Source organism: Camponotus vicinus, unplaced genomic scaffold (assembly GCF_025532165.1).
Source record: "Camponotus vicinus isolate PSW18456_S1 unplaced genomic scaffold, iyCamVici1.0 SCAF_6, whole genome shotgun sequence".
Taxonomy (NCBI): domain Eukaryota; kingdom Metazoa; phylum Arthropoda; class Insecta; order Hymenoptera; family Formicidae; genus Camponotus; species Camponotus vicinus.
The window spans coordinates 9,664,669-9,677,408 of record NW_028141978.1 but is presented as its reverse complement, the minus strand read 5'-3'; the positions used below and the strand labels follow the sequence as shown (position 1 = coordinate 9,677,408).

Here is a 12,740-nt window from a genome sequence, read left to right as displayed (position 1 = left end):
AAATTTTTGATTATAAATTCACGTATGTGTGAATATTTTGAAGTTTCCAAAACACAATATCTATTAATTACCTTGACTATACTCTGTACTTTTAACATATATAGAATATCTTATACATACATATCTAAATAAACCTATATAAAGGTTTTTCTTTTTAGAAAAGAGATTCCCTATTAAATCTTGAAAAGAATTTTTTGTAGATATATGTAAGAAAGAAATCTAACTTAAAAAATTTTTAACTAAATAATTATAAGTAATTTATTCTTAGTAACAATTTGAAATTGAGAAAATCTTCGTTTACGCGCTATTATAGGCCTGAAAAAAATTGCGTCGTAAAAGTTATGAAGAAGCTGACCCGAAGGATCGTCACGTCAGTCGGTCGACGAAATGTCGCTTCGGCGGAAATTCGTACCCCGTGGAATGATATTTCGCTGGATTGGCGGGTTCCAGAAGCGATCCGAGTTCGCGATGACACGAGTTCGACTTGTGCTTGTATCCGCATCTACGGAGTTCGAGGTGTGATCGGAATATAATCGATTCGCGCGAATTATATCAGAGAATGTTTCTTACTGGGGTGTCCGACAAGTTCGGCGGTGTTTCGCATAACAATTCGATCCGTATTTTCCGAGTCCACTCATCATCGAATATTCGACAATCCATGGGGATATATCGGTTCTCTTTCCCTATACCTGTTGATCATCGTTAACTCGCGAATTTTTTTGTATAATGCAATCGACGTATTTTATTTTAGAAACAGAAAAAAATATAAAGCTCCGAAAATTATACAACTTATATAAGTGCTTTTTCAAAAAGGAATAATCTAGTTCTTTGTTTAAAATTTTATTTTTTATATTTACGATTTACGAAACAAACTCTATTAAATATTTATGATTGTCATACATATATGGTATAACATTATATATTTCTACAGTACATAAATATCATATATTATATATTTTATTTTGTCCTTTATGGCGATTTAATGGCTGCGAAGTATCATTATTGAAGAATTCGAAATTTTTTTTTTTAGAATGTCGCAAACAATTATTATATTGGAAATATGATGAATTCTAGATGTTAAAGAAGTAAAATAGTTATATCAATACAGCTGGTAACTTAATGAATTTACAATGGTGCCAATGTTAACGTAAGCAATACATTTAAATAATTAATCGATTTTTTCCGACTTTGCCATTCATATTGAATTTTATTTCGACTTTTTAATAATCAAAAGCACGAACGAAATGGAGCACAGTTGGAGACAAAAAGTTACTATCTTGCTCGGATCACCTATGCAAACTTATCCAAAATTAAACACAAACACAAAAATGTGACAGAGTGTCATGATATACAAATCAAAGAAGGAAGGATACCTTCGACACCTCAAATAGATGAGAAATCATTTGTAACACTCTAACATACGAATCTATCGTAACGATCTACGACAGCGATAAGTATGCCTCCACGTGAGATATCCGGCGATTCTTATCATCAGACGTAAGTGAGATACATAATAGGTATTAATCGCGGTAATTGAACCTTGTGAACTATTTAATCGCTGCCGCGGGGAATTTCCGAAATTTTTCGCGAGTTTCTACCTGATAAATTTGCAAATATTTCCAAAAGTGATAATGAATTCGCATACTTTAACCATAATTTTGTGTGTGTATGTGTGAATATTTATTCCATCTGTTTTTAAACAAAAATAATTTTAAAAATGGTTATATTTTTTTATTTACTGAATTAAATGGTGTATTACTATGAATTTCTATTTCATAGCATCATTTAAAAGTTTTACAGTGGTAAGTTAAAGATTTTCAAAATTATTTTCAAAATTATTTTCCGTCGATTAAATTGACACGAAATGCCAATTAATATCTCTTATCTTCAATCATCGTTCAGTAGTATTACACGTGCAGTTTTCCGAAAGGAAAACGAACCACGCACCGCAATACTTTTTTCGGAGCACCATCTGCTCCAAGGAGAAATGTTGCGAATTAACACCGGTAATATCAGTTCGGGGACCAGACGATCCGATATCATGAAAGGCTTATTCTAAAAACTTACCTCGGATGCTGTCACGAGGCCGTCCGCCGCGATCAGCAACAGGAACAACGCACTCTTTAGCAACACACGGTTCTTCATCTCGTTGCTGGTCGTTCGTCGCGACCGGCAAGGAGTCACTTCTTTTCTCGACCTCTTCGTCCTCTTCCTGACTGACCCCTTCTTTCTTCCTCTCTCTTCCTTTTTTCTCTTTCTACTATCTATCCCTCTTGATCTTTCTCGCTTGCTCTCTCTTTCTCTCGATCGACACCTTAGCGACAATGCATGGCGAAACGAGCGATGAAAAAATAACTCCTCCAAGGACGGCTACTCTTTTCGTCCTATGAATGATGTTTGTCGAGAGTTTCCCCGATGATCTTCGGTGGTTCTCTTCGCGCGAACGTTCGCGGACGCGCGGGCGGATGAAACGGACGGAAGCTGATGACGGGCGGACCGATCAGGACCGGAAATCGCGGCACACGACCTGGACCTTCTCTCTTTCCTCCGTTTGCTCTCTTTATTCGCTACTCGTTATCGAAAAGGCCGCGCGACCACGCCGTGGCCAACAACACCGCACCGGCGTTCGGTAGCGTCTGAGAGGCCGAGCGTACAGACAAGATAAAACTTTTTCAAAAGCCCCGTGGTTTTCCCTCTCCTCTTCGGCGGATCCGGCTCTTTCTCTCTCACTACTCGCTCTCCTCGTCCCGCTCTCGCGGCTCGACTTCCTCTTTCTCCACGTTGGATTCTCTCTTGCCGAGGAGAGTTCGTCTTTCCCCCTTCTTCCACTCCTTCCCTCTCTCCATCTCTTTCTCCCTCTCCTTGTATTTCGCCGACGCGATCTCGCAGCTTCTCCCACCACTCGGATCGGCACATTCCCACCCTTCACCAGATTCTTTGATCTGCCGTCTCGTTCTATCGAAGTTCGCTCTCGTCTCTCTCTCTCTTTCTCTCGCTCTTTTGATCCCCACTGCTATAAGGGTAGATGCGTTTCTCCCTCGGACCAATATTCCCTGGGATTCTCTCCTCGTTCTCATCGTGGTCAAAGTCGTTCTCTACTATCGTAGCCGCCGTCGAACGACGAGGCCGCTTAGGAGACAGCCGGCCCGCGAGCGAAGATCACGGTTGCACATTTTCACGCCCGCGCTCTCTGCAATCTAAAAATGCGTGATATGTTGATCCGTGAAAATATAGATTTTTTATTATTGATACCGAAAGTATTTTTAGCTAAGTATATATCTGAAGAGCAAAGATATAAGTAAAACTGAAATCTAAGACGGTAAGAGATTTTCATACAAATTTCAATTAAATTTACTAACTAAAGATGACACGGTAAATATATAAGTTTTGACAAATATAATATTATTATCATTTAATTGATACATTTATATTCATATAACTTTCGCATATAACTTTTTAAGTATAACTAATTTTATTTTATATTTGTGAATTATGTTAATCTGATCGAGTATTAATTATACATTCATACACGTATATATATAATTGTAATATCCTTTGATATAGAATCTTAAAGATATTTAATCAAAGAACAGAATTTTTACGATAAATCAATAATTTATTATTAATATCGAGTATTTTTGATATCAATAATTCATATTTCCTATAATAATTCATATTGAATATTATTTTTAATTAATAAATCTAATAATTGATTAATAATCGAATATTAGGTGCCATTGGAAATGTAATTATAGAGAAATATTAAAAATTAAATTAAATTTAATAAACTAATTAATTAATTTAATAAAATAAAGGTTTCTGGGACATGAGGAGATAACATCTTACAATTTCATTAAATTTGCAAATTTTAACTTAATTATTAAGTAACTTTTAGTTATCAAAAATTAATATTAAAAATTTAAAAATCTAATAAAGAAAATAAAATTTGACTAAATCTTTGCACAATACTTTCAAAATTTGCCAAGATATGTAGTCGTATATAATTGACATTTAAGTTTATAGCACATCTTAATAAAAAATTATTTAGTGTTATAAAGTTACTTTGTGACATGAGCATTATGCGAATTTACATTCTGCACGAACTGGAGTCAGTTGCGACAGAGCGTTTTAATCGGCAGCCCACGCGTCTCGTCGCTGCTGAAAAAGAACATTAAAAAAATGACATTTCCTCGCAGACTGCTTCCCAATAGTCCTTTCTCTCTCTTTTTCAGCGTCTCAGCAATGCTCAACAGATGTAAGGGAGATGATATTTTTTTAAACGGGTCAAGCGTCATCACGCAGCCGCACTGTCATCGTTATTCGCGCTCTGGCCCGCTTTGCATTGCATTCGTTCTCTGCGTTTTACAAGCTCTTCGACAAACAAGATGCATCTGTTTGCAAAACATCATATTCCATTCTTAATATAAATTTAGGCCGGGTATATGCGATGCAAATTGACGATTACTGCGACAATTATCTAGAAAAATTACATTGCTGTATGATTTTCATTGACATATGACGAAACTCCATAGAAACTAAAATAATCAAGATTGAAAATAACTATCTTGTAAGAGATATTCTAAAATATACTTGCATGCACAACTACTATTATCCAACGAAATTTCATTATCATAGAAATCATCGATCGAGAAAAATTATTTTGTTTAGAAATTTTAATTAAGAATATTAAAAAGATTGTATTTTACTTAATAATTTCTGTGAACAGAAATTGTTATATTTTCTCATTTCTAAAAATTTTCAACTATGTTCATTGTGTATATTAAGACATAATACTTAATTTATTATATAGCAAAATTTTGATCGGTAATTAAATGGATAGCACTAACGGTTGTTGATTTGATGTGATTAGGATTTCAAAAATTAGCTATCAAAAAGTTATCAAATTATTTGTATCATATTATAAACAATCTAATTGTGTGATACAATTGTGTTTTTATATATAATTATAAATATTAACTTATATCTCTCACAAAACTTTGTTCTTTGTAATATATTTCAAAATTGTAACAAAATTAAAAATGTCGGTAATTATCATTCATAAAAATAAATTGCCTTTTGTATAATCGATATTTATAATTATAGAAAATATGTTATCGAAATTGAAGGAATGTTGATCGTGATCAAACAACAAATCTTCAAACTTCTCGATAAGAAAAAAAAATAATTAATGTCCCCGATCGAGATTAAGATATGGATTCTGTTCACGGACAGCACGTGGACAGAACTGTAAAGCAGATTCGCGAAAAGGTGCGATGCGAACACACAAAACTACAACATTGCAAGGGTTTTATCGGTAATATTAACAAATACTAAAATAAATCTCAGGTGAAACAAGCTCATGGTTACTTAAATAATTTATGACAGTCATATAATCCACGATTGCACATACCTCTCGCAAAATATCGAAGACGATTATCCCTTTTTTTATATCCTTAATTTGCTCTGTCTGCTTATTTGGCGGATAATGCGGCACATAAAATCAACAACCTTAGCGCTATCCATTTAATTACCGATCATTAAAATTTTGCTATATAATAAATTAAGTATTATGTCTTGATATACATAATGAACATAGTTGAAAATTTTTAGAAATGAGAAAATATAACAATTTCTGTTCACAGAAATTATTAAGTAAAATACAATCTTTTTAATATTCTTAATTAAAATTTCTAAAAAATAATTTATATCAAACAGTTGCATATTAGAACACTAAAATGATGATAATAATGATAACGAGCATGTACGTGACACTTAAAAAAATATATAATTTATCATTTGGCATAAATTAATCTTTTATACCTAGATATAGCATCTCAATAATATGCACATTTATAAGAATATCGCCACATATATTAAATGCACATGTTTATCAACAACCTGCTTTCTATACATAAAGTTAAGATATTATTCGTTGAATAAAATTTAATAAAAATAAAAACTATTCGAAAGAAAATTATAAAATTATGCTAGAAATTATTATATTTTAAAACGATAAAAACGAAATTATATGGAATTTTACATAAGATTATCCGTGACAGCAATTACGTGACAAATTAACATCGACTGACATTATTTAGCTATTCAAATTATTTTATTGGTTCACAGAAATTATTTATAAGGTCAAATTGATAATATTTCATTCGAAAGCTTGAAAATGTTAAACATGTCAATGCCCTAGGCGCCATTCGTTCATTTATTTTTATTGAACACGGAATTTGTTGTAGCGAAATAGCATATATTTGTTTGTGTTCAGACTTGCGAATTGTAGAGACAGTTAGTAATTATAAATCATTCCATGATCTCATCTGCGAGAATAAATCATTCACGTAATTCTATTGTTATTGATTTCAATCGGGTCGGTTATTTACATTTCTTATGTATATTTAAAAGTTTCATTTGTGATGCAATTATTGTAATAGATTAAATAAATAATTAAACAGAAAAATTAAATTGAATTAGATTTAAAAATTACATTATGTATAAGGAAAATAATTGTAAATACATATAATTGCTAATAATATATATATATATATATATATATATATATATATATATATATATGAATATCACATATATTTTAAACTTATATATAACCGAAAAAATACACAAAATGATATGAGTACTGTACGTATGTATCACACATTCAATTACAAATAATATTTTTTATCACATGTGTTGCTAACACATGTGATTATGTCATTGTTAGTTAATATGTTTTATGTATCATGAAAATAATTAAAAATAAAATAATTATGGAAAACTTATTGAGTTTGCAAAACTCTTTATGTGTTAAGGTAATACAATTAATATAATAACAATAAACGATAAGAATTATATGTAATAATAAGACCAATCAAAATACTTCTTATTGTTTATATAAGTACAATCATCTGATCCTAGAACTACACACCACTTACAATTTTTAGTTACATCTTCGATGCAATCGATGTCATCATCAAGATTTTTACTAACATTAAAGTATTTTAATAGAACTTAACAATTCGCATCTTTATACAATTTTTATCTGTAAAAGAATAAGATTATATGGATTAGCAACATATAATCGGAATTTATCAAATCCATCATATTCACTTTACAAATTTTTCTTAAAAAATATATAAAAAGAAGATAAATTATATCTTACAATTTATACATTTGATTTTAAATTTAAAAATTAGCATGTTGGAAAAAATCGGTTTTTTTGCCAGAACATTAATGGCGTTATTTTGTTAGCATGTACAGTAGGCGCCAATAATGCCTTAACATATGAAATTGGTCGCATTCGAGATTAATAATAACTTAATAATAACTAGTCATTATTAATCCCGAATACGACCAATTTCATATGTTCAGGCATTATTGGCGCCTACTGTACATGTCTCACTTGTATCAGTTTTTCAAAACATCAAAAGAGTTGCATATTATATTTAATAAATATAAATGTAAATTAAAATATTTCCTGAAATAAAAATAAAAGTTCATTATGTCTTTTTATTACTTTATTGAAGGTTAGGCACGGCCGAATTATATTTCATTATTAACATACATATTTGAGATGTAAAAATATAATTAATGTATAAAATTTTTTTACTCGTTGAATTTTTAAAATCATCAATATTATCTGTTGAAGTTAAAAGTGCCAAATGTGAAATCAGTCAGAGACAAAAATAGCAATTATATTTAAAAATATATTTTATATATATATATATATATATATATATATATATATATATTTAAAATGTAAAAAAATTTTAGAATCTCTACATTTCTTTTAAATGTTATTATTAATCGGTCGTGCCTATCGCAAAAGAAGGTTTGCCTTTTTATGTGATAACTCAGGAAGTGAAGCTGTTTGTCTCTTCCTTTCTCTTTCATCGAACTGCAATGCACGCTTATTAATCCACATTAATTACGACTAAATTGGTTTCGCATCGATTTGTTTTGACGGTTCGCAAGTTCTTTAATATTCCTTCTTACAATCAATATATACTTAGGCTGCAGCAAAAAATATGAAAGCTAAACAATATACGCAAGTTAATTAATATTATATATGTGATGGTATACACAAATAATCACTTAAACTTACATGTATATGCATAAGATCATTGCAAATTCATTTCACATAACAATCTGTAGCTTCATTGTTAATCAAGACAGAAACGTTTCTATTTTAAATGCGCAATTCCTTATTATTAGCATCAAAACTAAATAATAGATTAATATGTGTGTATGTTTTATGTGTATGTATGACCATGTAATGTATACTATTTTAATTCATGCAGTCAGCATAATCAGTCCTATCCATCCCTAACATAAAACAGAATCATAATAGGAAACGAAATCTCACTTAAATGTATCACAAATATTGTATCTGATGACCAGATTAATGTTAGAAGAATGATGAGCATGAGACTAGTATATTATTACATTATCATTACAAAAGTATTAAACTTATAAAATCTATATGCAGTTCTGTTAGTTCTTATAGGACTTGACTGCAAAAATTGGTTAAACTAACGATTCTATAATTATCACGATGTCAATTCATCAGCATACATACATATATATATATATATATATATATATATATATATATATATATATATATATATATATATTTTAAAAGATTCAAATATATAATTATTCTATGGAATACTCTATTGTATGTTATACAAAAATTTTTTAAATGTTTAAAACTCATACTTTCTTAAATATTGTAAATCTTTGTTTCTTTTGGCATGGTCAAGAACCACAAGCCCACAAATGCTTTTTTGTGCATATAAACGCGATAATTTATGTATATTATGAGATTTGTTTAATATATATTTTACCATAACTGATATTTTAATGAATACAATATCAAATTTTACACTCATATACGTAATATGATTTTTATAATCATGAATTTAACAAGAATATAAACAGATTATTTTATATGAATAAGTATTTATGCTCTTTTTTATATAAGAGATATATATTATATATATAACAATTTTTAAAAATCCAGTGTAAGATATATTACATAAATGGCATTAATAACAAATTGTTACTGCTTTCACAGTGATGCATTTATAGAAAGTAATAATATAGTATTAATGCAATGTACAACTTGATAAACTGCTATTGTAGAAATAAAAATGAGAATTATAAATAAATATTATATACAATTAAAATATAATCCAACTGTAATATGTAATATCAAAATATCTATTCATTTTTAAACATCATGAAAACATAATACAGTATAATTATTTATATCAGTAATGAGCTTATCTGAAACAAAATGTAACATTAAATTAATCATTAAATTTGTGCTTCCCACTCTTGTACAGTCTCTGTAAATATAAATGGTATTTAAATTTTACACATGTTGAATACTTAACTTTAATAAAATTTGTGAAATATCAGCATATTGCTTACACAATAAATAATATAAATATTTCAAATCTTTCTTTTAAAAAGTAAGTGAAAATGTTAAAGATACTTAACAGCGTTTTTATCTGATAATCCAATAGAACACATGGTTATAATTTATAAAATATGACATACATTTTTTTTCATTTTTATAATGAGAATGTTGTTAATATTATATAGACTGACAAAATCTTGCATTGAAAATTTATATAGGAAAAACTTGCATTGTAAATTTAAAGAAAAATGTACATATATATATGTATGAAAATTAATTATAATAAAAAAATTGTCACTTTTCAATCCTTAGACGAAATCTTATCTGTAAATTTATTCTGTGGAATGCAGCATCTATAATACTTTTGGTTAGATCTTAATGTATGTCAAGTTATTTTAAATGTTATTTGCTTTTATTATAATGCATCTGTTAAATTGACAAGCACAATATTGATATAATTGGCATACAATTTGCATTTTGTTTTGCTAAATAATAATGGCAGATTAGGCTGAAAAATACCTCGATATAATTTAATTACTTGTACAACAAGATTTATTATATAAAAAGAGAAAAAACTAGATGGAAGAAATAATCTTTCTAATTCTTTCAATTAAATCATATTACTATAGTTAACTCTTTATCATATAAAAATTTGTATTTTTCTGTTTTTTATAAACATGGAACTATATAAATAAGGGAAAAAACATTACAAAAAACGTTACAAAAATCTTATAAATGTATTATAGTCAGTGAAGTTTATGAAGCGTATTAAAAAGCAGTTCATTTTTTCGTTGTTAATATAAGGTATGCAACTAAAACAATATATTAAAGTGAATGCAGAAATATATTCAACTCAACAATAAAAATGCTTTATAAGCGAATAATTTATAAAAAGTTTTTTAGCCTTTTATATTATACAATTGTTTTTAAAATATAAAATTTGTCAATAATCGTTCAATGAAGAAACAAAGAAAAAGAATAACCTTATTAATTTCATTCAATTCATAGCCTTTCAATTCATAGTGTAGTATAAATTAAAAGTAATTTAAATTTTTTCTAAAGCTTCAATTGCTTCACCATTGGCCATTCTATTACTAGTTTTGTGTCGATGATTGTACATAGTCTGCAGAGGTACATGAAGTAACTCCACAATCTGTATAAAGTTAGGCTCTGTAACAAAAGTGTATCAACAAATCATTGTTATACATTTTCAAATTTGAAAATTTTTAAAATAAAACATATGTAATCAAGTATGCAATTTTACCATTCTCCGCTGTGATGTATCCATGTCTAATTAAAAAGTCAAGGGCAACTGGTACAGACGTAGTTTTGAAATGTGGGGAAAGTATCCTCTCTAAGCATTCACCAACAGGAAGTAATTCGAAAGTCTCTACTTCTCCATCACTATTATTTGGTACAAAATCGGGCGGCAGCTCGAGATCATATACAAATTCCGTGTTAGGAAACAAACCCCTTTCACTTTCAAAGAAGAATGACACACAACCAGCGCTCTTAAGCTTGGCAATAAGATTATTTGGAATACCAGCTTCTTCTCCAGCCTCTTTTATCGCAGTTTCATTTATGCCATAACCAACACTCAATCCTCCACTCACCATGCTATCCCAATATGCTGGCCATGTTTGTTTATTAGGACTACGTTTTTGTAACCATATTGATAAGCCTTTAACAGGATCCATAACATAGCCATTTATATCTACTCCATATTTTCGAATTCCAAATAAACCTATTATTTCAAGAAGCCCACAAAATATAAATAATTATTTGTAATTCTTTCAATTATAATAAATAAGATTTCTTTTGCTTATACATACATGTAGCCGAGCGATCCATTTTAAACAGTGGTAATGTATTAAACTGAGCACGCACTTCATGACATTCCTCCCTCCAGCCTTGTAATGTCACAAATTTTCCACCCGCTTTCCATTCTCTTAATACTTCATCAACACGTGCGCTTCTTTCAGCATAATCACGAAATGCTGGATTTAATTGTACATATTCAGGATGCACTTGAAATACCTTAGAATCGATATTGCAATAAATACAAATGATGCATATATATAATTATAAAGAAAAGACATCACACAAACTCACTTGAGGATGATTTAATATTTCTCTCATTACATCTGGACGTACAAGACCGATTTGTTGTCCATCGACAACAAAAGCTCTGCATTCTCCTGCATGCAAACCTAAAGAAAAATATATTTTTGCAATTGATACATAAATGCCATACTAGTTATGATTTTGAAATATATTGTGATCTTGAAAATTATAATTGTGACATAAAAATCACTGAATGCTGTTTTTAAAGATCAAAAAATTGTATTCAAAGAACAAGATGTCTTAAATGGAAAATTTAAGTATTTTTTCAAAATTTTAAATGCAAATTTAGACAAATAATTGTATTTCTCTTAAAAATGCTATATATTGTAAAGTTTTTCAATGTATAATGATGTTTCCATATTTAAAACAAGTATATTAATATTATTTTAGTTATATCTGCCATTATAAAAAAAAAGTCAAGAGCGATTTTTGAACTATTGTTTTTCGAGAGAGGCTCATAACTGTCGTCGATGAGCCAAAATACGGCAAAAATGCGCATAATAATCGCGCGACATAATATGTATTTTTTTTTTCATTATTTTGCTCCAAAACGCGAGCGACAAATACACATAACACTCGAAATCAATATTCTTGTTGGCCCACACGAACGGTAGTCGCGCGTTATCGATTATGCGACAGGGAGACGCGTCGATTGAGATAATACGAGGCACTGCAGGCGAAAATCGCTTTTGCTTACCTGACAGGTAGAAGCAGTTAAATTTATTCGCGAGTTTCATTAAACGTGACATCGGCTTCTTATCGTTGTCCGCCATGATGTTACGTCGTTGTCATCCGGCCAGCTGCGACACGAGATTCTGGCTGGCATTGAATATGGATATTAGAGAGAAGACTGAGAGATGTCATGGCCTGCTTTTAGGTGATCCCTGAAAGCGATACTCCCTCTATGGACATTGGAAACGTGGACATGAACTACAAAGCCAACGTCCATGAATGTTCTCAGAGGGTAATATATAATGTGCACAACTTCTGGTTTTGTTCCGTGCTATGTGCACGAAATGCCGGTAGCACCAGTGCTGTATAACAAGATACTTATATATGTAAATTGTGATAGTAAATAAATTATTCAATCGCGAAAGATACTGTAATATTCAAAGATGAAATAAATATTTTTCTATATTCATTGTCATATTTATATCTTTTTATTTACAAAACACAAAATGCCTGC

The 12,740-nt window shown here is 29.8% G+C and overlaps 2 protein-coding genes across 31 annotated transcripts in view; both read right to left on the bottom strand.

Annotated features, from left to right (window-relative positions):
• The window catches only part of Trol (terribly reduced optic lobes), a 145,364-nt gene extending 142,551 nt beyond the window's left edge, over window positions 1–2,813 (bottom strand). For 12 of the 29 annotated variants that reach the window (XR_014439448.1, XR_014439441.1, XR_014439445.1 and 9 more), the window contains exon 1: window positions 2,068–2,812. Coding sequence is in view for 3 of the 29 variants with exons in the window: in XM_083102742.1 (XP_082958868.1) it covers window positions 2,068–2,145 (78 nt within the window). In the remaining 26 variants the exon portion in view is untranslated. Of the gene's footprint in view, window positions 1–2,067 lie in introns of all 29 variants that reach the window. The other 17 variants (XR_014439463.1, XR_014439455.1, XR_014439456.1 and 14 more) reach the window with 7 other exon arrangements.
• A 4,067-nt stretch (window positions 2,814–6,880) lies between these two features.
• Window positions 6,881–12,390, bottom strand: LOC145973088 (uncharacterized). Of its 2 annotated transcripts, XR_014439359.1 has the most exons (6): window positions 12,252–12,390; window positions 11,543–11,640; window positions 11,263–11,467; window positions 10,695–11,174; window positions 8,108–10,600; window positions 6,881–8,016 (listed from the first exon to the last, which is right to left on the bottom strand). XR_014439359.1 is itself a non-coding variant. In XM_083102265.1 (5 exons), the coding sequence occupies exons 1-5, from the start codon at window positions 12,325–12,327 to the stop codon at window positions 10,476–10,478; spliced, it is 984 nt and encodes a 327-aa protein (XP_082958391.1). In that variant the 5' UTR covers window positions 12,328–12,390; the 3' UTR covers window positions 6,881–10,475. The 2 variants fall into 2 exon arrangements, 1 of the variants encoding a protein (XP_082958391.1); XM_083102265.1 differs by having other exon boundaries at window positions 6,881–10,600.
• Between the last annotated feature and the right edge of the window lie 350 nt (window positions 12,391–12,740).